Below are 27,810 nucleotides of genomic sequence, written 5' to 3'. Positions count from 1 at the left end.
TCTACAATGCCTTGTTAACAATATAGATCATGTGACGGAATCTTGCATGTGTGTTCTTACTGGGGGCTTTCCACCACTGAAAACCTCACAAGATGCTAAACAAAGTGTTTCATACAATATTCCTTTTTGACTTGGGCTGCTGGAAAATTCAGACCTCTGGCTTCTGCAGAATCATCTGCCTAAATGATGCCTGACTGGCGTTTTCAAACCACCACTCCAGCATTATGTGAGCTCCTTATGGAAAAGAGTCTAGGATTCTTCTAGAAAACCATTAGACCAATTTTAGCAATGTTAAGCAGTGTTTTGAAACAGCATTGCATCTGTGTTTTAAATAGCGACTGAAGCTGTCAAATGGAAGGTTTGATTAAAATGGGGAAAAGGTTGGGTTCCGTCAACAATGTGTTGGAAGAAATGTCCTTCTTGGTTCAGTTCCAAGTGGGGAAAAAGACACTGGGAACATGGAAGCTGCTTGGAAAGATGGTTTAAGATGGTGGACAGGATCACATGGCTTGAGCTCCAGAACAGAAAAGGGGGATCACATGCTTCCAGATGTTGGTTGAAGCAGAAAAAGAGAGCAAGATGCTGAAAGTTCCTGACTTTATGCCCTCTCTGGCCTTTGATCTTGATCTTGTATTCTGATTGGTTGTCAGACTCCCATGGGGACATGCAGGGGCAACTCTCTAGGCTGTGTTTTGAGTCCAGGTTTGGTTGAGCATTGCTTCTTCCCAGGCGCCCCATGGTGAGATGAGTAAAGGGCTAATACTATCATGCCTTAATCTCATCATCCTGGAGCTGAATGGGATCTTTGTTATGTAGAATAGATTGGCTCAGGAATTTTAATGGCCCATTGACAAAGCTGGGGGATATTAAGAGTGAGGTTTTTTTCCTACCTAAAACATGTTTCTCCATTTCTGATCCAGGGAAATATAATATTCTGCCTTTTCAATATTTCCCAGGATATTTCATTTTTCTAGGAGGGGGAGGTGTTAACTTCCTACAAATGAATGGCTGCTTTTGTCCCAACTGATTGCATATGGTTTCCACTGCTTGCACTGACGAGGTTTCTTGTGGCTGGCTTTCTAGTGTTTGTATTGCTGCAAGAGGGGAGCATTTAGGGTTCTTCCAGCACCATTTTCGAATTCTACTAGCCACAATCGCATTAATAGATTTGGGATATTTGGAAGCTGAGTAAAATTGTCAAGAGTTCTGTCAATTTACAATCTATCCTCTGTATCCAATCTGATGAGAGATAGAGGCCACTTGAGAGATAGAGGCCCAGTATAAAACAGCAGGGGAGAAGTCTCTTGGTGTGCCTTGCAAGCTCCTTCTTGCTTCATTCCACATGGTTCCTCTAGTCCACCCCAACAGCCTATCACCCAAGGCTGTTTTAGAAAAGGCACAAGTGACAGGTTTATTGCTGCAGAGCATTTTCGTGCTAGCAACCTCTAAATCAGGAAGTCTGGAAAATGACTAAATCCAGGCATCTGCTCCTAATCGTTTAACCCCATGTTAAGGACAATTATCTTTCTGGCTGGGTGAATTTAGGAAATGAAGCCAGAGAGATCCGCCAATCATTTTCTGTAAATTACTCCCCAGTAATGCTGTAAGAACGCTCCTCACTCTCATCACTGAAGCACGTTAGAGCGCAGTCATTAGGACAGCACAAATTATAATTACGTATCTTTCTGCTGATTTAAGAAGAAAAAGAAAAGAAGGGAAAGAAAATTAACACTATTGTGTTAATTGCCTTAAAAGTAAGAGAATATTTTAATATCATATGTGCAAAAAAAGTCCTGCAGAGATAATTATAATATTTTGGAATCCCACAAATGAGAGAACAATAGCTCTAAAGAAGAGAAGAGAGAGTCAGCCACAGGTGATCTTTCCAGGGCTTGGGGAAAGGAAACTAGCACTTCATCAACCTCCTGTTTCTCTTTCAAAGTTTCTCTCCTGCCTTTATCAGTCAGATAAAAAATGGAAATGATAACATTGTCCTCCAGCATCTTCTTTCTTTGAAGGAAAATGTCTTAGAGACTTTAAAATGTCCCTTTCTTCATTCCTTTCTCCCCCGCAAACAGTGACAAAAGCTGAAAACAGTCATGTAAAATAAACAGAGAAAAAATATGAAGCACATTGATTTCCATAGTATTTATTTCTGGGTAGTTATGGAGGGCATCAAACAAGAGAAAGACTATAAACCTGAATAGCATGAAGGTGGAGGTATTTGATTTTATCTTGTCATGGTTTTGAGGCAGTAGAAGGTAATTTTTGATGGTCGATGAGGGAGATTAACAGAACAACCGAGTTGAAAGGGACAATGGAGGCTTTCTAGTTCAAACCCCTGCTCAGGCAGGAAATTCTATACCACATCAGACAAATAGTTGTCCAATCTCTTCTTAAAAAAAACCTCCAGCATTGGAACACCCACAACTTCTAGAGGCAGGTGGTTCCACTGATTAATTGTTCTAACTGAAGGAACAGCAACAAAAAAATCTCAATAGTAACCACTTTTGTTCTGCAAAGCCATTCAACTAACCTATAAAGATAAGATTGGTACAAACCACTTAGGGGGGTCTTGATATATTAAGAAAAAAGCTGCCACATTATACATATTTTTCCCAATGTCATTTCTCCAGGTAATCTTCTGAGAGAGATTACATAAACAAAAGTAAAAGATATTACCTTCTAACTAGGTGTAAGAATTTACATAGACAAACTTGCAGTAGGTAGTTAATAAAAAAGAAGTACGCTAATATATTCCAACTGACATTAAGAGAAACTTCTGCATCATTTGCCCTTCATTGCAAATCTGAGATGCCATATAATTATCTTAAAAAATCCCATTATCATAAAGGTGACTACATTATGATCATTTTCCATTGCCAAAGTCTTTTTTGAAGAATCCAGGAGCATGTGCAGGAATCTTTGGCAATCAAAGATGGAATTGATCGGGTGCATATTTTTCTATGTTTTTGAATACTTGCGAGATGCACAGCTTGTGTTGTTGTTTTGTAGGGGAAGGTTAATAGTTCTCACTTCAGAACACTATCAAAAGCACAATTTAGCCCTGACCCAGATTTCCCATTTTGTGCTTGGTAATTCAGGCTCTCTGTTAAAAAAAAGTTCCCTGGGAAAAAAAAGTTAAAATTGGATGCCACCCAATAGCAAATACAGAGTGCCAAGCAGCAACTGATGAGTGTTATTTGAAATGCCATTTTCATACAATAGGATAAAGGAGGGCAGATATGCTTCCATGGCCAGCACAAGATTGTGAAGATAACACTGCAAAAGGACTTTTAACAAAGGTTGTTCTCAGATGTTGGAAATTTCCATTGTCTGAAGTCACACAGAAATCGACATTAATTAGCATTTGCTGGGTCTTAGCAAGTTCACAATTGTCCTAAATGGAAAGTAAATTCTCTTGTCTAAACTTAATAAGAAATTAGTGATAACTTTGGGCTTGGATCAGGGGTAGGTTTCAAAAAATTTTACTACTATGTTTCCCCGAAAATACGACATGTCCTGCTAATAAGCCCAGGCCTGGTTTTTGAGGTGGGTGTAAATATACACCCTCCCCCGAAAATAAGCCCTAATGAAAGGGTGCCGTGGCAAGTACAGGAGGAAGCCCTTCTCTTCCCCAGTCACCTCAGCGCTTCTCGGCTCCTTAATTGGATCAGTTGAGCCAATCAGGCTGCCATTCAAAAAACAGCTGATTTGCGGGTGCTGCTCAGGCAAGTGCGGCTGCTTTTGCCATCGATTATGGCCACAAAAGCAGCAGGAGGCCAAGTGAGGCACCCCACGTGCCTCGCACCGGCTTTCCAAAGGGTACAGTAGCAGCAGTTATCCACAATTTTTTTTATCATTATTTTGTCCCGATCCACGTGACCCAGTGAGCCACGTGGATCGGGAAAAAATAAGGGGAAAAAATTGTGCATAGCTGCTGCTACATTACCCTTCGGAAGGCCGGCTTGAGTCTCCTACTGCAAAAGTGGCTGCGCCCGAGACTGCTTTTGGGAGAGGAGGCAAAGGGGAAGCAATCAGCTTCATCTCGCCCTTGCTCTCAGCCCCCCCTTCGGCTGAGCTCAAGCAGAGAAGCGGCCCGCAGGATTTCAGGAGCAAAGTTGAGGCTGACAGGAGTCAGGGCAGGGGGGAATGTCCAATGCGACCCCAGCGCTCTTCTTTCCTTGGAAACGGAATCTTGGGAGAGGGAAACGGTATTCCCAGGAAGGGTGGGTATGTCGGTATGTGTATAAAAAACACAAAGTGAGGGAGCTAGCAGCCACGGATTAAGGAGCTTTGTGAAACATTATGCCTACATGCAAAGTTTGGCAGGGGAGGGAGAAGAGATACTTCCCTCTCTTGCCAGTGTTTTGCTTGAAAATATTTGAGAATCAGCCAGAGAGAAGGAAGAATGAGCCCTGCGAGGAGATGCTGCCGACACTGCCACCTGCAGAGGCACAGACAGAGCAAAGTTCATTGAAGACCTCTCTGGCCAGCCCACAAGACTATCTGAAGGTGGAGGGGGGGAGATTTCCTACACATCGGCAGCGGCGTCTTCTCACAAGGCTTCTTCCGACATCCCCAGTTGTATGGATTTCCATGCCTTCCTTTACGGGATGTTGCTTTGCACCTGGGACATTGGGAGAAGCCCTGTGAGGAGACGCCGCTGCCAATGTGCAGGAAATCCCCCCCATCTGCAAATCATCCTTTCAAAACATAGTTTCACCAGGATGAAGAGGTGGCTGGAGGCGGGTTTTGCGTCAGGTTGGGCTTTCATTGCAAGGCAGACGATCTGGGGAGCAAGAGATTTAGGAAGCCTGGGCTGGTGTGGGTCCGTTTCTCCAGTGAAGCATGTGATTCATCCCCAAGGGGGGAACGTTTCACCCTTAGTCATCTCTCTGCTCTGGTTTGGAAGCTGCAGAGGAAGCCTGCTATGCCTGGTGAGGGAGGGGGAGAGAAGTGACAGCAAGAGGAGCCATGTCTCGCTCCACACCTCTCACTTCTCCCCCACGCCACCTGCCACTCCTCTCGCTAAAGAGACGGTGGGGAATGGAAGCAGCCTGGATTCTGTTAGCATTGGGGCGGGGTGGGAGGAGTTGGGCTGTGAGACATGCGTCCTACCCGAGACTTGCAGCTCCGTCGTGTTCCTCCCTGTTTTGTCCAGGGAAGTTGAACTTGCAAGATTCCAGGCTGCTTCCCTTCCCCACCGTCTCTTTAGCGAGAGGGGTGGCAGGTGAGGTGGAGGAGAAGCGAGAGGTGTGGAGCGAGACGTGGCTTCTCTTGCTGTCTCTTCTCCCTGCCTTGCCGGGCATGGCAGGCTTCCTCTGCAGCTTCCAAGCCGGGGCAGAGAGGAGGCAAAACGCTCACCCCTGGGGATGAATCAGATGCTTCACTGGAGAACCTGCCCCACGCCAGTCCTGGCTTTGTAAATCTCTCACTCCCCAGGTTGTCCCCCTCGCAAAGAAAGCCCAACCCGATGCAGGGCAGTGAAAGGACACGTCAGAGCAGTGCTGGCCAGCAGGGGAGGCGATGGGGGCGACAGGACATGCAGTCCCATGCTTGCAGCCTCCTGCATCCCCAAAATAATAAGACAGACAGACAGACAGACAGACAGACAGACAGACACACACACACACCGATAATAAGACCAAGACCATATTTCGTGGGTCAAAATAAAATAAGACCCTGTCTTATTTTTGGGGAAACACGGTACTGGTTCAGTGGGCGTGGCTAGATGGGGGCATGTGACTGAGCGGGCATGGCCAATTTTTTTGTGCGCCAAACCAGCAGTAAAGTAGCAAACCACCCCTGTCTGACACTCAAAGAGGCAGCTAAGAGGTTTCTTTCCCAGCGAGCCGCTTCCCAGTTCCGGTCAGTTTGCCATCTGATGGATGTGTTAAGTGGGCAAGCAAGCAGCGACCAGGGGACCGGTTCAGGGGCATGGCCAGCCTGTCAGTCCTGTTGGTTGGGAGAGCCAGGTCTAATTTTTTACTACCGGTTCGGCCAAACTGGTCCAAACCAGTAGGAACCCACTTCTGGCTTGGATACACTAGAGCTACTTGTTTTGCAGTTGTCCATCCAGATTTAATAGCATCTTCACTGTAACCCACAGTCTGACTGCTCCAATTACCTCTGCAACTGGGTTTTATTAGTTATACATATCAAATTTCAAGTGCATTGTATATCTGGGCCACTGGTCATGCGACTATCATCGTGTTTCACAAGATGTTCTTGTGAAAGAACATCTTAACAAAACAGTGAAGGTGAGCTGCTTCCTGTTAGACAGAATTTGAAATGGACCAGAGGGAAGCTGAGAATATTAGGCTTGTGCTTGTTGAAAGAAAACTTTTATTACACAACATTTTACAAAGGATAGAAGATTGCAACCTCTTTTTTCTTTCCTATCCCAAATGGCTTCAAGAAATTTCAGACACCCAGCCTCTATGTCTTCCAACTCATTTGACTCCAAAATAAAATGCATCTAGGATTGATTTGTGCTATTTTCATTGATTTTTGATTCATTCCTCACCTTACTTTCCTTTCAACTTTTCCCAAGCAAACCTTTATCAGGGAAACATAAGCCTAAGTGAAATTGACTAGAACTTTTCGGGTTTGGTTTCATTTTCTTGAGGAGGCTATAAAGAAAACAAATGGTGGGTTTTAGAGAAAATTATTGGCTTCAGACACAAGATTCTGAACAGTGGTAGACTGCTGCCAGTTCAGACTGGTTACGGCGAACTGGTGTGTGCACTCACATTTTTGATGCAGTTGTTACATTATATGATGGCCACCTCTGATTCTGAATCACCAGAGGATTTGTCTCTTGTCAAAACCAGGACTGAAACTTTGTGCAGTAACTATCTGTTCCAGCCATTTCCTGTAGCATTTTTCTTTCCAAATATCTCTTCTGGTGAAAAAGACAGAATGGCTGCACCAAATCTTTTCTCTGGTAGTGTTAGTACCAGAAACCCTCCATTGGGTTAGAGAAAAGTTCTCTAATTGTGGACATTGATATCACTGGGAGAAGTGAGAATGGTAAGTCATATCTATATCAAGCAACTCTCAAAATAAAAACCTACGTAAAAATCATTATTGAACACCTTCTTAAAGCACATGTATAATTAGTAGTTGAATACAAACCAGTCATAACATTCAGGAGAATGTTGGGCAGGTTACACATCACACTTGAATCCCTAAATAAAGTAATGCTTTCAGAATCTTCTGAAAGAGCAATAGAGTCAGGGCCTGTCTCATCTCCAAAGGATGATGCCCCCAAAGGTGATTGCCATGGCAGAAAGGGTCCCTCTCCTCAGATGAAGCTCCTTAGTAGATGGGACCCAAAACTTGCCTCTCCTGCTGTACCTAATGGGACAGGTAGATGTACCTGGGTAGAGGTGCTCCCTCAAATATCCCAGTCCCATGTCATGTAGGGCTTTATAGGAAATTAGCAGCATTTTTAATTGAAACAAGGAAGCAAACTGATAGAGCAGCTTGTAGAGGGCAGGTGTAACATACATTGATCAGCCCACACCTGTGCATTTTGCACCAGCTGCAACTTCTGGATTTTGCAGAATGTTGCAGTCTTGAAAAGGCTACCAACTTGTCTAAAATATCTTTCCAGAAATTGAACAATGTTGGATATACCATACCTGAAGCCCCCTATTGTAAACATTAAATTTATGTTTAATTCATTATATAGTTTATTTTCTAAAAAATAACATTCCATCCAGATTACTTTAAACAGAAAATGTACATTTTTTACCTTTGGTTCACTTGTTGAAAAGTTATGGAAAACATTGCTTTACTGCGCTTGGGATGTACCAAAGTCTTTGAAATGGTTGCCAATGTCACCTACACCTGAGCCTGTTTTTTAGGTCAAGAATTTAATGAAAACGAAAAGAATAACATGGAAAGTTCTTCTTAAGGACATTAAAAAAAAAGATAATCATATCAGGAATGTTTGCCTTTTTATATGATATGCAAATATGATAAGAGAGTCTTGGAACTATATATATGCATGTAGCAAACCTAAGTGTGTTGCTTAGAAGCTGGGACCCACACTTCATTTGAATTAACAACTTGGGGATAAAGGAGTAATCATGAAGTTCCTCTTACTTCTGAGCCTGGTGGCACTTTCCCAGTGTCTGACAACAAAGTAAGTATTGACCTTTATGCTTTCTTTAAAGGAAACATGTACCATTTTCTTCAGAAGGATCTAATTTTCTTTCTAAATTATGTTCCACAAACTCTTCCAGCAAACTTTCTATTGTGATTGGTGGGCAAGCCACAAAGCCAGAATTTGTCTAGGTTTTCCACTGACAGTATTATTTTTATTTCCCTTTATTTCCCTTTATACCTGCAAATGCACTATGTGTTCATCAAGTAGAAGATGCTTCTTTCTCTAAAGAGTATACCTAGATTTCAAATCCTCTTCCTCAGCAGAAATAAATCTGAACTTAACTTTCCCCATCCTCAGGGAGTCCAATGATATGTTGCAATTATAACTCTCATTCTACCTGGGAATTCTGACGGTTGTAGCCCTCTTAAGAGTGTTGAATGAGAGAATGCTGTCCAAAATGCATTTTTTTCCTATCTTTAATGCTATGAGCACTATTTTTCATTTATTAATCATTTCCTTTCCATTACTCACTGCTTAGAGTTCACCTAAGGAAAACAAAATCCATGAGGCAAATCCTTAAAGAGCATGGGCTGCTAGATGATTTTCTGAAGAAACATCCTTATAACCTTGGCACAAAATATTTTCCCAGGCTGCAAAATACATTTGTCACTGAACCCTTGCAAAATTATCTAGATGTAAGTATTCCATATTAGGAGGAGGTGCTCAGCATTTAGCCTATGGACAAGACTATAGAATCTCAACACCTGTTGATTTAAATCAATAGCCCCCGGCTCTAGAGAGCAATAAAAGAGACATACGGATTGGGGACGTTATACTTTTAATGTTTGAAAGGGATTTGATATCATGGAACATAAATGATATTCTACTGTAACAAATAGGACACAGTGGCTAAGACGCTGAGCTTATCAATCAGGAAGGTCGGCAGTTCGACAGTTCGAATCCTTAGCGCCTCATAACGGAGTTAGCTCCTGTTACCTGTCCCAGTTTCTGCCAACCTAGCAGTTCAAAAGAATTATAAAAATGCAAGTAGAAAAATAGGGACCACATTTGGTGGGAAGGTAATAGTGCTCCATGCGTCTTTGGCGTTTAATCATGCTGGCCATATGGTCACAGAGACATCTTTGGACAGCGCTGGCTCTTCAGCTTTGAAACAGAGATGAGCACCGCCTCTTAGAGTCGGAAACGACTAGCACATATGTGCCAAGGGAATCTTTACCTTTACTGTAACAAATTGAGCAGATTTGTATTGTTTAAAAAGCCTGTCAAACTTGCTTTTGTCTACAAAGAAGTGTTCATTTCTCTTGCTTCAAAAATGTTATGGGGATATTAGGGATGGATTTTCTTTTGTGTTCCATTTTCTACCTCCACAGCTTGAGTACAGCGGCACTATCTCCATTGGCACTCCACCACAGGAGTTCGTAGTCCTCTTTGACACTGGTTCTTCCAACTTGTGGGTCCCTTCTGTGTCCTGCTCCAGTGAAGCTTGTTGTAAGTAGTCTCCTTAAGTGATGTCTTCAGAAAGAGGCTACTCTTAATTCAAGATATCCTCAAGTTAGTACTTTCCAAATGTAATAGACCACAAGCCCCATCACAGTATCTGTGTTGGCATGTTGACGGGGAATCCTCAGAACTCCAATTCCAACACATTTGAAAGGGACCAAATCAGGGACAATTTTTTATTCTCGTGTCCATCTATTTATAAACCAATTTTCATGTTAGCTATGACTGAGAACAGAGTTCACACATTAGACAATATTGCACTGGGATAAGTTAGTAAATGCCAAGATCTCTCTTACCCTCTGTTGCTCTTTCTCTTCTGTTACATATTCAATATGCCCACATCATACTACAATTGCTTATCTTTGCAGCTAACCATCATAAATTCAATCCACAACAGTCATCCACTTTCAAATCCACCAGCCAAAGCATAGCCATCGTCTATGGCACCGAAAGCATGACTGGAGTCCTAGGCTATGATACTGTCCAGGTAAATTGCTAAAGAAAGTAGATTGAGAACTATCCTTTGGGAAATTAGACTGAGTTAGCATGGCTCTGGGTGGACAAAGAGGGAAGATCTAATTGAATTCTGTATAGAGCTTACTTATGGCAAAAGGTTTTTATCTCTTTCCAACTTCTGTTAATCTCAGAGGCAGCCTAGAGTGTGGTGTTTGTTTTGGTCATCAAGAAGAACAAGGAACTTTAAGAAGCCTTGTTATGTATGCACTCATGACTAAATAATTAAAAAAAATAAGAAATACAGTAATATACTAGAACAGGAGTGTCAAACTTGATTTCATTAAGGGCTGCATTAGAGTTGTGTTTGACCTTGGGGGAGATGGGGGGCATGGCCAATTCAATGTCACTCATGTCGGGGGCACCTGTGGTGGCCCGATTGATCTGCCAGTGAAAACAGGCTCCTGTGCTCCATTTTCAGCTGTGACAGCCTCCTGCAACCCTCTGCCAGCGAAAATGGAGCACACGAGGGCCATTCGCAGCCCTCCTGAGCTCTGTTTTGGCTGGCAGAGTCACCACAGGCCAATCCTTTGCTGTTTCCAAGGAAGCCCCACGGACTAGATCTAAGCACCCCGCAGGCTGGAACCGGCCCCCAGGCCTTGAGTTTGACACCGCTGTCCTAGAAGATCTAAGCGATTGAAATTATCAATAAGCATTTCTCTTGGAAAGTTGTGCCATAATTGTTCTTTATTTATGATATGAATATTTTTTCCATTTACTCATGGCCAATTTTCAGAGGTTGACTGGACACGTCTTGCCGTTTTCTTGGTAAGGTTTTCAGAAATGGTTTGCTATTTCTTGTTTCCTAGGACTGAGAGAAAATGATTGGTCCAAAGTCATCCACCTGATTTTGCTTCTAAAATAGGATTAGAACTCTCGGTGTCCCTATTTTTAGCATGATGCAATTATGTGTGACAGCTCACAGCATGTATACTAGGGCAGGCAACCTAATATTTTTGACATGTACATAAATATCACACAATTCAATTGGAAGATTCTTCATAATCCTTTTTTGCTTTTACCACTCTCAACAGCAAATAGGGTCATCTCATTGTTCAGCCCTAATGTTAGATCATTCCAGTGTTGGGTTTCAATTTTTTTTAGAACCTCTTCTGTAGGTGTGGGCTGCTTCGTGGGAGTGGCTTGGCAGTCATGTGACTGAATGGGAGTGGCTTGGCAATCATGTGACTGGGTAGGTGTGGCCAACTTGTAAAATGTGGTGAATCTCACTTAACAACGCTCTTGCTTAGCAACCAAAATGTTGGCTCAGAACTCTGGCATTTGAAGCACGCAAGTCTTAAAGCTGTCAAGTTACAAGACCCTTGCACCCCTAACCCTTTTGAAAAAAAAAACCAGGGGTGTTCAAACTTGACAGCTTTAAGACTTGTGGACTTCAACTCCAAGAATTCCTCCTCTCGCTCTTCATCTTAATGATGTGCGGACGGGCGGGGGGAGGGAGCTGGAACCGGTTCTAAAAGGCACTGTAGATTTGTAGAACCTCTTCTATAGAAGAGATTAGAACTGGCAGGAACCCACCCCTGGATCATTCATATCCAAGTGAAAACCACTAGTTCAAATGCTGACCTTTGGAGACCAAATTATGCTAATGCAAGAATTGCCCATTTATTCCTGTCTTTTAAACATCTGCTAGTCCAATGGGGCACCTGATTCCATGCCAACTGGCTTTAACAAGGAGAGTTTTTTGAGGATTTTTTTTCTAAGTCCAAGAATACAATCTCTATTGAGCCACCTGGCTTACATGTTCATTAACACCTTTCAAAAAGTTTGGAAACTAGAGAGTTATTTTCAGAAACCATCTTGGTTTGTTTTCACAAAAGCCCTTTTTTTCCTACCAACTTGTTTTCTCTTCAATAATGCTTCCAACTATTTTCCCTGGAAATAATAGCCTGCTGTCTATTTTTATCTATTCTGAAGCCCAAGAAAACATAACCATGTACCATGTTCATTTCTTTGCCATCAGCTGTAAGTTCATTAAACTTGCTGATTGAGCTTATCTTTGTTTTCTTAATATTGAACTTTAAGAAATTTGGAACATTAGCACAGAAGTTTCACTTTCTATTTTTGCTTTTATAGTGAGATCTCTTTTACCATGACCTAGCAAAACAGAGTCATTAGCATATTTCAGAAGCAGCACTGCTTATTTTGATTCCAGCTGTCATTCCATTCCATCCTATTATTCTGTAAACACATTGCTGTAAAAGTTAAATGGGTACAGGGTCAATACTGTAGGAGGTTCTTTTGTGAAAACTAATAACAGAGCTGACAGTTGTGACAACAGACAGGAGTTGCTTTCTGTTTTGTCTTCATAAAAGAGGCAAATGTCCAACTCCTACAAAAAAAAAAGCAGAAGGAAGCATGCAGCATTTGCAGCCTGAAATTGCCTATATATAAATGTCTCATTTGAAAGTAGAATGTTTCTTGAGATTCTTGTGACATAAGATTAATTTTTCATCTAATATATAGTATGGATCTGAGCTTTTAGATTCTAGTTGCATGGACTGTTTCCAGCATAGATTGCAGTGAAAGCACATCTGATGAAAATGTATCCTGTCACATTCTCTTTTTAGTTCTGAATCATTCTGACTGTCCAGATTCACTTCCTACAGTAACTTCTTCTTCACTATAAAGGCTTATCAAAAGAATAATGACCCATTAGTAATATATACCACATTCTGGCATGACCTATAAAGGCTTTGTTGTAATCAGTGAAGCAGTATCTCTTTCTGTTTTCTTGTACTCTTCATTATTGATCAGATGTCAGCTAGCTACACCCCCACACAAATTTGCCTTTTCTGCTATTTACCTGTTAATTTGACATTTCTTTCCCCATGCATGCTCTGGCTTTTTTTGTAAGGTTTCATTATAGCATTGGCAACTTCCTTCAATCTATTTTTTTTCTATTAGATCTCTTCCACGATTACTGTTGGGCATCCTTCCCTTAGCATTAAGATATCTCTGATTTTTTTTCAAAACAAATATATTTGTTTTTCTAGTTATTTTCCTCCATTGAGAGAGTTTTTCCTATACTTTTTTACTTAACAATAATGTCAATTTCAGTCATCATACATTGCTCAAGGCTTTAATTTACCTATCTTTCTTTGGCTTGTTTTGAAAACTAAGAGGATTTTTTCCTCTTTGTATTGGTTTTCCTTCAGTTTTCTGTGTTTTCCTTCAGTTTTCAGTGTTACGGTCTCCTTCTTAGAATACCTCAAGTTGCCTGTCATTTAAATTAAAGGTATTAAGTAAATGCCTCATATTGTCCCCAGATTCTGTTTCTTTGTTCTACTGATCAAATCTTGTTGGTGTACCTGTTTTCATTTTTTTTTCTGATGTTAACCCATATATTAAACAGCAATAATTCATGGTCTCTGCTCCATAACCTGCAGCTGGAAGTATCCTGGTTTACAGGATTTCATTTTTCAATTGTTTGTTTCCTTTTGTGTAATTGACTGGATTCAAGGCTTATATCTCAAGTGAAATCCAAGTATAGTATCTGTATTTGAAGTAGTTTTTGTAAATAAACAAATAATTTTCTTTACCAAGTTCTATTTTTTGCTTTATTATGTTAATTTAGCCAGCCCAATTTTCCTATATTTCCAGGGTTCTTCATATTTTTGCCGTCCAACACCCATTTGTAAGATTTATGTCTTTTCCTGATGCTACACTTAGCACTTCTTATATTATCCATAGAATTCCTCCTTGACCACTATTGAATCTGTAGGAGATGTATATACTGATACATAATGTTGATATCAATGGATATCTGCTAATTCTAATGGATAAGATCCAGTCATTTATTGGATTATAGCTCAATCTATATTCAGCACTGTCTTTTTTGAGACTCATTGCCAATTCTTTGCCAGGAGATTAATCTCAATTCTGCGTCAATTATATTCCTTTCAAAAATTAGATTGGGCAGAGAGAAATAGTTGCAGATGATAAACTAGTAGGACATACATAGAGATTTCCTTTGAGGATATTTTATCAAATAGACATTAAACTGCAAAGCAGTTTATTTAAAAGTGGTGAATCAACTAGAATCAAGTGAGTTATATGAATCATTCAAGGTGTTAGATATTAACATATATCGTGGCAAGTCTCCTCTCTGGTCCGCTGCTACCGCGGGAAACAGGTATCGTTCTGATTGGTCGAGAGGCGTACCCGATTCCTATAAAAGGGGAACCCTCTGGCCACAGAGCAAGCTGGATCACTACTACTACTAATAAAGAGCTGTTAAGTCACTTCGTGTCCGCAGTCTGTTCTCTCGTTGCCCGGATCTAACATTGGCGACGAGGATGGGATCGAGAGACAGATAGGACGAAGATTGCTACTTCAGAATCTCCGGATTTGATCCAGCCCAGGAATTCGGCAGAAATTCTGGCAGCCATCTAAGGACACCGCAGCGCGGCAAATTCAAACGAGGAAAATGGCGATGCACACTGCCCCCGCTCCATTCGACCCAGCGAATGACGAATGGGAGGCATTCATGATTCGGTTCGAGTGTTTTCTCGAAGCGAACGAATACACGGGGATAACCGACGCACGAAAGAAAAATATCTTCCTCGGCTACTGTGGAAAAGAAGTCTTCAATATGGCCAGAGACCTCACCGCACCTACTCCGATACAAGCGGTATCATGGGCGGCGTTGCAACAGACTCTACAGACTCATTACGCGCCAAAACCTTCCCGCCACGTTTGCCGCCAGGAATTCAACACGAGGAACCAGAAGGCGGGAGAATCAATCAATCAATACGTTGCAGCCCTACGTAAGGCATCAACTAACTGCGAGTTCAGGGATCTGGACGAGCATATCCTGGCACAATTTGTTTGTGGGTTAAGAGACATTTCGCTACAAAAAAGGCTGTTGGCAAATCCAAATTTAACCCTACAAATAGCACTAAACGAAGCAAGGGCATCCGAGTCAGCGGAAAGATCATCGGAAAGCATACAACGTGGGTTCAACACAAGCCAACCAGCACCCAGACAAACCAGAGTCCACTACGAGGACACCAACCCCGACTACGAGGATCCCGAGTTCGAGGACAGTCACCTGATGCGGAGCAGTCACATGAGGCCTGGGGGGAGACCCGGATTCCGTTTGCCGCCCTGCGCAAGCTGCGGAGGGAATCACCCCCGGTCTACCTGTCGGTTCAGGAACGTTGTTTGTTCACTCTGCAACAAACTTGGGCACATCGCACGAGTGTGCCGGAGCGGAGTCCCTGCCTCACGGCAGCCCCCTACGTACCGCCAACAGAAGCCCAACCCAGGGGCTTGGCGGAACCAAAAAGGGCGCCCAGAGAGAAATCCACAAGTGTTTACCCAGAGAGAAAATCCCCAAAGAGCTGAGCGAACGTATTCCCAGAGAGATTACACACAAAGAGCTGAGAGAGCGTTCTATCAAGACACTCAACGAGAGTATTTTCAGGATACAGATGCTGAGATAGAGTTGACCCAGAGAGAGGAGTTGCGAACGTATCTCACAACAATAAGTCAGGTCCGCACCAAGCGGCCTAAAAAGCTGAAGGTCACAGTCCTCTTGGAGGGCTCACCTTGCGAGCTGGAAGTTGACACAGGATCGTCCCTGACGATCATTTCATGGACATCCATGAAACAGGCTATCCCTAGCCTCAAAAAGAGCCAACTACGTGCTCCAGACATCCTGCTACGAGACTACCAGGGGAACCGAGTCCCCATCGTGGGCCAAGGCACGTTCCAGATCCGTTTCAAGGACATCGTAGCCCAGCTGCCCGTGACCATCGCCAGCGCACCGTTACAAAACCTCCTAGGACTGGATTGGTTCGAATCCTTGGGGCTAGAAGTCACCGGAATCAACGCCGTGGAGAACAGCAGCGCTGAGCAGATTTTTAAGGAGTTCGAGGATGTGTTCAGCCCCGGTCTTGGTAAGTATGTGGGTAAACCAATCTCATTCAATTTAGACCCCAAAGTGGCGCCAATCCGACTTAAACCGAGACGAGTGCCTTTTGCACTCCGCCCAAAAATAGATAAGGAGATAGATAAGTTAGTGGAGCAAGGAATCCTTGAGCCGGTGGATCACGCGCGCTGGGAAACTCCCATTGTGACCCCAGTCAAGCCAGACGGATCAGTCAGCATCTGCGCGGACTACAAATGCACAATTAATGTCGCGCTACAACAAAGCGCATATCCTGTGCCCGTAGTACAACACCTATTGCATTCGTTGGGGCCAGGAAAGATATTTGCTAAGTTAGACATGGCACAAGCTTACCAGCAGTTGCCCGTGGATAGCGCCACAGCGGAGGCCCAAACTATAGTGACGCATAGAGGAGCATTCAAATGCAACCGGCTACAATTCGGTGTGAGTATTGCTCCAGGTCTGTTCCAGAGCGTCATGGAACGGCTTTTGCAAGGGATACCGGGAGTCGTCCCCTATTTCGACGACATCTTGGTGTCCGCTGCAAACGAGGAGCAACTATTAAAAAGAGTCAGAACTGTTTTGGCCAGAATCAGAGAAAAGGGCCTCCGCCTAAAAAAGGAGAAATGCCAAATTAACGTGCCTAGTGTAGAATTCCTGGGATATAGAATCGATGGTCAGGGCATACACCCCACTTCTAAGAAAATTAAGGCGATCCAGGACGCCCCCACACCACGAAATCAGACCGAGTTGCAGGCCTTCCTCGGACTTCTTAACTTCTACAGCGTTTTTCTGAGACAGAAGGCGACCGTTGCTGAGCCATTACATCGACTACTCCAGAGGAACGCAACATGGAGATGGGGACGATCCGAAGCAGCAGCTTTCGCCGCAGTAAAGCGCCTGCTCACCACCGACTCGCTGTTAGTCCAATACAGCCAGATGCTACCGCTGGTATTGACCTGCGACGCATCACCTTTTGGAGTTGGCGCAGTCCTCAGCCACAGGATGCCAAACGGGAATGAAGCACCCATCGCCTTCTACTCCAGGACTCTTTCATCGGCCGAGAGGAATTACAGCCAGATGGACAGGGAAGTGTTAGCTGCTGTAGCTGGAGTTAAACGTTTCCACGAATACCTCTACGGCCGCGATTTTGAACTGATTACAGATCACAAACCGCTGTTGGGACTTTTGGCGGGAAACCGCCCCACTCCAATCTCCCTTTCTCCACGCATGACCAGGTGGACTGTTTTCCTGGCTGCGTACTCATACAAGTTAATTCATCGACCGGGCTCCACTCTAGGACACGCAGACGCACTCAGCTGTTGCCCACTACCGGACCTTTTGCCAGACCCCACTCCCGAAGTACCGGTGCTGCTCATTGACTGTTTGGACTCAGGACCGGTTTCTTCCTGCGATGTTGCAAGGTTCTCTTCTAAAGACAATATAATAAAGCAAGTTCAAACTTGGGTTTGGAGGGGGTGGCCGAAGGGGAACGTGGGCCCGGAATTCAAAATGTTTTGGTCAAAACGGGATGAACTCTCAGTGTTACAAGGTTGTTTATTGTGGGGGGATCGAGTGGTTATTCCGTATGCATTACGTAGGAATGTGTTCGATGCTTTACATGTTGGTCATCCGGGGATTGTTAGGATGAAGGCGTTAGCAAGAAGTTACGTTTGGTGGCCAAACATGGACAAAGAGATAGAGGAATGGGTGGCCACTTGCGATCCATGCCAAGAATCGAGACCAGCACCCCCGGAAGCGCCCGCCACAGAATGGGAAAATCCTAAAGCACCCTGGTCGAGAATACACATCGACTTCGCTGGGCCGGTCCAAGGTCAGACTTTCCTTATAGTTGTGGATGCATACTCCAAATGGCTAGAAGTAGTCCTAATGACTTCAACCACGGCAGAGGCAGTCATTAAGGTTCTACGGCAACTTTTCGCCACTCATGGCCTGCCCGACCTCCTGGTCTCCGATAACGGGCCCCAGTTCACGGCAATGCAATTCGAGACGTACTTAGCAGGTCAGGGAATTCGGCATGCCCTCGTCGCGCCATTCCATCCGGCATCAAACGGACAGGCGGAGAGAATGGTGCGATCCGCAAAAGAGGCCCTCGCTAGGATGGGTCCAGGTGATTGGCAAACACGCATTGACCATTACCTATTAATCCAACACATTACCCCCAGCGCAACGACAGGTAGGAGCCCCGCTGAACTACTCATGGGCCGCCGTCTACGGTCTCACCTGGACCATCTTCACCCAAATTACTCTGCCACAGCACCCCCAGACTCCACAAGCAAAATTCGGAGTTTTAGCATAGGGGATTCAGTATACGCCCACAACTATGCAGGGGGGACATTGTGGATGCCGGCAAGGGTCATTGGCATCACGGGTCCACAATCGTATCTGTTAGAACTGGAAGATGGACGGAACTGGAAAAGGCACATCGATCAACTACGGGGTTGCCTGGCGCACTCAGATCTACGAATCGAGAAAGAGAGCTACCTGCCAATGCAGTCAGCCACTCGAGAGCCCCAACACAGAGAACTACGACACCTGCGAGCCCAGGACAGAACAAGAGGTCGAGCGCGAAACGGAACAACCCCCAAGCAACGAAAACGAGCAGACCCCCGAACGCCAAAGCAACAAAAGCCTGCAAACGCCCGGACACGAAACGGAGAAAGCAACCGATCCTGCAACGACTTCTGACCAACCCGAACTGCGACGTTCCACCCGAGTAAGGCAAACGCCAACATACCTTAAGGACTATATAACTAACCGCAATGTTCCGTCTAAGAGGGGAGGGGTGTTAGATATTAACATATATTGTGGCAAGTCTCCTCTCTGGTCCGCTGCTACCGCGGGAAACAGGTATCGTTCTGATTGGTCGAGAGGCGTACCCGATTCCTATAAAAGGGGAACCCTCTGGCCACAGAGCAAGCTGGATCACTACTACTACTAATAAAGAGCTGTTAAGTCACTTCGTGTCCGCAGTCTGTTCTCTCGTTGCCCGGATCTAACACAAGGTCTGTTTGCAAACACACTTGTATGTATCTATGCATAAATCTGTTTGAAGTTGAAATTTAAATGCCTCGGTATGTACTTTTGACACAAATGTAGTAGTACTGCTTGAAATTAAAAAGTAATTTTATAACTTTTTCTCCCTGTGGTTCTGCACAGGTTGGAAGTATTCAGGTCAGCAACCAAATCTTTGGTCTGAGTCAGACCGAGCCGGGCAGCTTCCTTTATTATGCCCCCTTTGATGGCATCCTGGGTCTGGCTTACCCTAGGCTGGCTGCCTCTGGTGCCACTCCTGTTTTTGACAACATGATGAGTGAAGGTTTGGTATCCCAGGATCTCTTTTCCGTCTTCCTGAGTGCGTAAGTAACAATGATTTGTGCACTTTTTTCTGAGTGGACTAATTACTATCTCTTGCTAGAAGGGAGAGAGGGCATGGGTGCCAACTGCCAACCATATTACTTCTGGAGAAACTGAGCAATAGACAATCCTTTCCAGTTTTACATGTTTTTGGTGCATTACTGCAAGAGGTCAAATATTAGGAAAAATACCCAGTGAGTGTTTTTTTTAAAGCATGCACAAACAATAACAATATCCCTATAAAGTGGTATACATAATAACTTCACAATGAATGGCAGGTGGTGGCATGTATGTGACAGTGGTTAATCCCCAAAAGACTGAGTGGGGTTAGACCTGTTTAGTATTTGGATGGGGAACTATAAAAAAAAATTTCCAGGACTCTTGGCTAGAATAGGAAATTTTTAAAACAAAATTCCTGCAGCAAGTCAATAGTAAATTACTTTTATCCCTTTGAGTTCTGCTAGGTTGCGTCATTGTAGCAGCAGGGATATCACTGAGAGGGATGAGTGAAGAATACTAGGGTTATATTCCAGGAGTATGTATACTACAAGTAGTCCTGAACTTGCAACCATTAGTTTAACAACTTGTTTTGAGGGGCCAAAAAGACTGATTTATGACATGATCAAAATCCAGGCTTTTGGCAACTGGCATGTATTTGTGACAGTTGCAGCATCGTGGGGCCATGTGATTGCCATTAGTGATCTTCCCAGTAGGCCTCTGACCAACAAAGCAAATGGGGGTAGTAAGTTCACTTAACAACCATACAATTTGTTTAACTGCAGTGAATTATTTAATGATAACAGTAAAAAAAGTCCACAAGTATGACTTGCTTAACGACTGCATCACATCTGGCCCCAATTGCTGTAATAAATTGTGGCTTCCCAGTAAGTCACCCAAGGCATATAATGGGTTATCGTAGCTGCCTGGCTACAATCATTAAGCTCCTATATTGGGTGGCAATATAGAAAGACGCTGGAAGCAGCTGATCACTTTAGTGACAATGGCTAAGGCATCATTTCATACTACTGTATGGTAAAGGAAATAATAAACCACTGCTGTATTTTACAAAGTAAACTCACGAGTAGACAGTGGAAAGTGACTGACAATATAAAGCCTGATAATAAACCTTTTAGGTTGGATTAAACTCAACATACTACTAAGGAAAAGTTCAGGATCTTTCAGAGAACAGTTAATATTTATGACACAACTAGATTAAAAATGCAGGGATGTCTAGATGCTGATCTTGCCAGGCAGGAAAGTAAAATCTGCCAGCCAATCTGCAATAGAACCCAAATCATACCAACCCCAAGAAAGAAAGTTTAGTACAGAATGGAAATTATAATACCATATCCATAATTTCACATGCTAGTAAAATTAAACTTAGGATCAACAAAGGAAGGTTATCTGGAAGAGGAAATGCCAGAGGTTCAAGCTGGCTTTAGAGAAGATTGAGGAATAAGACATGTTAAATAAATCTTATTTATTAAAGGGTTAGGGCCGTGATAGCAAACCTATGGCACGCATGCCCAAAGTGGCACACCGAGCCATCTGTCTGGCACGCATGGCATTGCCCGTTCCTCTTCCCGGTTTCTGGCGCATATGCATGCACGACACTAAGCTGGCCTTCACATGTGTGGCAGTGCGAAAAATTGGAAGAGCTGGTCTTCTGGTTTATGGTGTGATCATGCACGCTGGCCAGCTGATCGTCACGTGTGCATGCATGACAGAAAGCAGAAGATCAGCTGGCCGGTGTGCACCGGAAACTGGTGCGCACATGCCCCCAGGCAGCTCCTCTTCTGGGTTGCAGCCCTGACAAGCACATGTAACGAGCCCCCATTCTCCCTCCCTTTTTGGCACTCAGTGTGCCAAAAAGGTCTTCTATCACTGGGTTAGGGTATATTATCTGCAGTTTTACAGCTTATACACCAATTCCCAGAGCTAAACTCCATTTCTTCAACAGCATTTACCCCTGTCCATATGATCACTAGATAGCAGCCAAGAGATACAACTCTTTGCTATTACCAGTAGCTTATAGGGGAAGCAATCAACTAATTAACCCATCGTTTTAAGGATATTACTTTTTAAAAGTTTCAATGGGTCAACGATATAATAGGGGAAAAAAAGAAATGAAAAAATATTTGCAATTCCTCTAATTGGCATCTTCTTATGTTAATTTTTCAGTGATGAGAAGAGCGGGAGTTTTGTAATGTTTGGTGGCATTGACTCCTCCTACTATACTGGAAGTCTCAACTGGGTGCCCCTTTCTGTTGAATACTTTTGGCAGATCACTGTGGACAGGTAATGCAACTTCTACACCTTCAGCTTTCACATCCCTGCTTCACAAAGATGCAGTCAAAAACCAAATGCAAAATAATGGCAAAAGAAGATACCCATCAGTTCTACAAAGCAGGCCAGATTAGGAAACAGACACTTTAACAATTATAGGAATGTAGTTTAGTATTGTGGTATAATAATAGACTCTTGAGAACTTGCCAGAGTTTCCTTTTGCTCCCTCTTATAGGAAAAAGAAAGTCAAGGTGGATTATTTTGAATGTTTCTCATTCTTCTTCCTTTCCCATGGCCCAAGTTATTTTATCATTTGAAAAGACCTGCAGGCAAAATTTTATAGTAATTTTCTTTCTCTCATCTTTACCTGAATATTTCTTTTCAGCATCACCCTCAATGGCAAAGCCATCGCTTGTTCCGGTGGCTGCCAAGCTATTATTGACACTGGTACCTCCCTCCTGGTAGGTCCCCCCAAAGGCATTGCTAGCATTCAGAATTCCATTGGTGCTAGCCAAGATTCCAATGGTCAGGTAAGCTTGATAATAATGATATGCAACTATGATTAATATACATAAATAAATAATAATTACTAGTAATGGAAAATTGCTGGGAGCATAGTGTTGAGAAAGTAGTAAAAAGTGAGCAGGTTAAAATGTCAAATTTCCAAATACAAACTGATAAAGTCTTGCCTCACAAAACACCAGATTTAATTATTGTTGAAAAGAAGAAAGTATGGGTAATTCATGCAGTAGTACCAGGGGATAGTAGAAGACAAAGAAGATCTGGAAATCAGAATTGAAAGGTTATACCTAAAGCAGCTGTGTGGTAGTTCCAGTGGTGATCAGTACCATGGGTGCTAAACCAAAAAAATCTTGGATGACATTTAGAAAATGTGTCCATCTGGCAACTGCAAAAGACCACACTACTTGGTTACACTGATACATTATGGCATCCTAGATTCTTGAGAACTCAATGCGTATGAAGGCCAATACTAGCTAAAGAACTGGCAGCTGTGATTTCCACATTATTGTGTATATATATATATGATAATTCTTCTTAAAAGTTGAGATAGGAAGACGGACCAAGCGCATTGTGCTAGGAGATCTTTAGAGATCTATGGTTCAATGACTTTGTGAATCTTAATAAGTTTTTCAGATAATTTTTATGTTTTTTTGCTATTGTTTTGTACAATCCATTTTCTCCCTCTATTCCAATTCTTATGCAAGATTCTTGGTTTGCCCTAGCTTTCTAAAGTGATTTAGATAGGGAAATGCCTTTTTCAGCCCTAATTAATCAGCAGACTCATATCATTGCCATGCGGAATAGAGTGGCTCATTATGGAAGGCAGTGCTGGTCAGATCAATGATTGCAAAGACCATTACACCAGATGGTGTATCCTCCACCAAGCCCTCACTTCCAAGTGCCTTTGATTCCTCTACTAGACCAAGATTATGGATAAAAATGAAAGAAAAGGGAAACCCACAAAGATAGAAATTGGCTATTACTAGCCAGACTTCATTCTTCCTCTCTTGACATTGTTCTGCTGACATGTGGTATGCCTTCCACACTGCAAACAGCTATCGCTTGGAATATAATCCTGATCTCAAGTCATCATTGTTGATTCTTGTTGGAAGCATCATTCTAATGCAAGACTGAGCAATTAATTTTCTCAAGGGGCTACATGAGAAACTGAGACTATATTCTGGAGGGCTGAACCAGTAGGGCTGTGAAGGTGTATAGGTATGCATATGCGCATATAAATTGGGAAAAAATGGCAGTCACCTTCAAAATAAAAGCAATCCACATGGGACAGATAGGGAGGGCCGAAGAGTCAGAGGTGACTTTTGCCCCAAGAGGGGGGGGGATGCCCAGGTTTGTTCTAATGCATTTTTTCCTGGACAATTTCTAGTCCATAATGCCCAGCTTTTTTTTCCTTTCTCAAATGTTATGGGGCTACAAATATATGTTTTCTATTCATCCTACTTCATATCAGGTCAACTGCAATGCTATCAATGAATTGGCAGACATTGTCTTCACCATCAATGGCATTGAATACCCTGTGCCCGCCAGTGCCTACATTCACCAGGTAAGATCTGTGGTTTATCCAAAAAATCATCTCAAATAATTTAGGTCATACTCACACAATAAACCTCTAGAGAAAAAGAAACCTGACCCTGAAAGAATTATAACAAGACAATCTCAGTCACTTATATTCAAGTGGGAGACATTTTCCAACATTTGAAATAGCATAGCAGTATTTTCATTATGCATTAAGAATTGAACTCTGCAACTCTGAATATGAAATTCAACACATTTAGTGATAAGATTATTCTCATGTAGATCATATTCATTTCTCGTAAATGTCATTTCTCTATAGTAGACCATCCTTAATATGTTAGACTTCAATTCTCAGTATTTAGGCTATTTGGGGGGATTATCAGTTTAGAAATCCAACACATTTAAAGAGAACCAGAATGAGGAAAGCTATAGAGATTATTTTAAAGAACGAGTATTGTATCAGTTTATCATTTTGGACTCAAGAATAACCACTGTGTTTAGTCACAAATATTGCAATATAAACTTAATGTTCATAGTGTGGAAGATACACATAAAGTGATTCTTTCCTTATGGCATTATTATTTCATTATGCCATAATCCAAATTATTGGATTGTACAAATGTTCTAGGAAAACACGGTTAAAGAGCAAGATCTGTTAAACATGTATGATTCACTATTATATATTATCCATGGGGCTCTTCAGAAAGTTTCATACAGGGTCCAAACATGATTCTCAGCATCCTGGTCTTTCTCTTGCATATAAACTAAGATACAATCATATTCTAGCTACGGTTACTTTCCTCCATGGCATTGCCTTCATTTTCTCTCCAGCCAGGAGTGGGTTCCTGCCGGTTCTAACTGATTCGGTAGTAGAGTTTCCACAAATCTACCATGCTGTTTAGAACTGGTTGGAACACTTGGCTCACTCCCCCTGTCGATGCGATCTCATTTCATTCTCCATCTGCCTCATTCACTCATTCGAGCAACAGATAACGAAAGGAGATCGCATAGCCGAGGGCAAAGGAGCCTGCAGCCTCCTTCATTCAAATGTTCGGACGTTGGGGGGGAGCTTTCTTGCACGCCTTCTTTCTTTGTCCAAAGGCGTGTGAGAAAGGCTCCCCCATTGCCCAAACGTGTCCTGGAACTGCGCCATGAGGTAAGGGAAGCAGGTCTTGGGAGATAATTTCTGTCCCCCTCCAGAGAGCCCATGCTGAAAGAAGAGGCGGGCTGGTTTGAATGCGGGCATGCGGGAAGTTCAGTGGCCCGCCTTCTTTGCTAATTTGGGCGGGTGGAGAAAGGAGCCATGCAATAGTCAAGGGCAAAGGTGCTCCCCTTTACCCTTGGTGGCAGGGGTGCTTTATCAAAACCCTCCTTTCTTTCTCTGCCTGCCCAAATTAGCGAAGGAGGTGCTGGCCCCAAACCGCCCGCTCATCCACATTCAAAGTAGCCCACCCCCTTTTGTCTCCCAGCATGGGCTCTCTGGAGGGGGAGGTTCTTTCCAAAGACCGGATTCTTTCCGGCACGGTGGCAATGGCAAGAAGCGGCTGCCAGCGAAGCTCTTAGCGAAGGCACGAGTCCCACCGCCATGCCGGATACAGCAAACCAGTTGGCTGTCAGATAGAAGAGGATAGCGCGTGCCCTTGGGCTTGTGCAGCAGCCGAATCCTCGCCTCCTGTTCTTTGGCTGCTGCACAAGCCCATGTGGCGTGCGCTGCCCTCTTCTAACCAGCTGTCTGGTTAAACCAGCCGAAGAACAGGAGACGAGGATTGGGCTGCTGCACAAGCCCAAGGGCACGCGCTGTCCTCTTCTCTCTGACAGCCACTTGGTTAAAAAGAAGGACAAGGCTCCGCTGGTCCGGAGCCCATCCGGGAAGATGAGGAATGCGAGTGGGACCCCTCCCCCCACAGATGGGCTCCGGACCACAGAGCCTCATCCTTCTTTTTAACCAGCCAGCTGTCAGAGAGCACAGTGCGTGCCCTTGGGCTTGTGCAGCAGCTGAATCCTCGCCTCCTGTTCTTTGGCTGCTGCACAAGCCCAAGTGGTGTGCGCCACCCTCTTCTAATCAACCACCTGTTTACACCAGTTGAAGAACAGGAGGCGAGGATTCACTGCTGCACAAGCCCAAGGGCATACACTGCCCTCTTCTCTCTTGAGCCCATCCGTGGGGGGAGGGGTCCCCCCTCGTGTTCCTCGTCTTCCCAGATGGGCTCCGGAGTCATCGCCAGCCGCACAGAGCCTCGCTGCAGCTCCACACCATAGAAAACATAGGCACTTGCGCACAACCCATAAATTACAGCCTTGGAGACTTTGTAACGGCAGGAAACAGTTGGGAGAGGGGCTTTGATCCTGCTCCGAGCTGTAATTGTGCTGGGCGTGCATGTACCTATGTTTTCCATGGCGTGGAGCCACAGCTGGAAGACAAGGAAGGGAAGGGTGACCAGTGGGGCCTCATTCTTCTGAAGAGGACCTGTCCCCGAAGAGAAAAACACCACTGGCAGGTACTTTTAACCTGTGATTGGAACACAAGGTGACCACAGTATGTGTGTCTGTGTGTGTGTGAGTGAGAGAGACAGACAGACAGAGAGAGGCACAGAGAGACAGAGAGAGGGGGAGGGAGGGAATCAGAGAGAGAGAGAGAGAAGGGGAGGGAGGAGGGAGGAAGGGAGGGAGAGACAGACAGACAGACAGAGACACACAGAGAGAGACACACACACACAGAGTGAATGATTAAGTGAGTGAGTGAGTGAGAGACAGACAGACAGACACACACATATATACACAGAGTGAGAGGAAGGGAGGGGAGAGAGACAGAGACACAGAGAGAGAGAGAGAGAGAGAGAGCGCGAGGGAGATAGAGAGAGACAGAGAGACAGAGAGACACACAAACACAGAGTGAGTGACACACACACAAAAAGAGTGACAGATGGGGGAGGGGGAGAGACAGACAGACAGACACACAGAGAGAATGACAGACAGACAGACAGACAGACAGACAGAGACAGAGAGAGAGAGAGACAGAAAGAGAAAGAGAAAAAAGAGAAAGAAAGGATGGAAGGAAGGAAGGAGGGAAGAAAGAAAGAAAGAAAGAAAGAAAGAAAGAAAGAAAGAAAGAAAGAAAGAAAGAGAAAAAAAGAACTTATGACCCCAAATTTTGGTTGCTAAGCAAGAGCATAGTTAAGTGAGTTTCACCACATTTTCCAAGTTGGCCATGACGAACTGGTCACATGACCACCAAGCCACTCCCACAAAACAGGCCACACCTATAATTTTTTTTGAAACCCACCAATGTCTCCAGCCCATATTTTAGTCAGTGTTACAATAGCTGTACTAGGATGAACATAGCATTTCCCCTTACGCCAACATAACCCAACAACAGGCTTATGGTATGCAAAATCTGTAAGAGTTTGTCACCCATCGCCTTGGAGTGAAATCAGATGACTCCAGATTTAAACAAGAGGCAAGTTAGAGGTAGACAATGGAGATTTGAAGGTTTTCTGCTACTTCAACATGGATAAGGAACACTCAATGGGAGGGGGGGATGTCAGCTCCCTGATGCTTTGCAAAGGCCCTCTAGTTATACCATTCAAATTCATCATATATTTGAACTTCTCTTTCAGTTCCAAGGATATTGCACTACTGGCTTCGAGGATATGCCCTTCCAGTATGATCTTTGGATCCTTGGTGATATCTTCATTCGTCAATACTATTGTGTCTTCGACCGAGCAAACAACCAGATTGGCCTGGCTCCCGTGGCAAAGTAATAGCAACATCTTATTAGTCATATTAAAGCCTAAGGATAGTCTTGACTCTTTGGAATTAAATTTGGTAATTATGCTCCTGATCCCCACGCTTCAATATCAGCAACAATAAATAAATATAAAAATAAATGGCTTTGTATTCACTGAACACTGAATGCAGGTCAACTAACAAACTGAAGTTAATTCGTTCCAAGAGAAATTTCCCAAGTGAATACATCCAACCAAGGGGGACCCACCAACTTTCTGGATAATGGATATCACTGTCA

At 43.6% G+C, this 27,810-nt stretch overlaps 1 protein-coding gene across 1 annotated transcript; it reads left to right on the top strand.

The window, feature by feature from the left end:
- Positions 1 to 8,099: 8,099 nt before the first annotated feature.
- On the top strand, positions 8,100 to 27,547 carry LOC309389572 (pepsin A-like; the record flags this gene model as incomplete). Its single annotated transcript, XM_081948120.1, has 9 exons — positions 8,100 to 8,155; positions 8,658 to 8,814; positions 9,511 to 9,628; positions 10,009 to 10,127; positions 19,245 to 19,444; positions 21,624 to 21,740; positions 22,114 to 22,258; positions 23,722 to 23,814; positions 27,404 to 27,547. The coding sequence occupies 9 exons, from the start codon at positions 8,100 to 8,102 to the stop codon at positions 27,545 to 27,547; spliced, it is 1,149 nt and encodes a 382-aa protein (XP_081804246.1).
- Between the last annotated feature and the right edge of the window lie 263 nt (positions 27,548 to 27,810).

The sequence above is a fragment of the Natrix helvetica genome, assembly GCF_964273705.1.
Source record: "Natrix helvetica genome assembly, chromosome: 1".
Taxonomy (NCBI): domain Eukaryota; kingdom Metazoa; phylum Chordata; class Lepidosauria; order Squamata; family Natricidae; genus Natrix; species Natrix helvetica.
The sequence above is the reverse complement of the archived record's forward strand: the minus strand, read 5'-3'. Positions and strand labels throughout refer to the sequence as shown.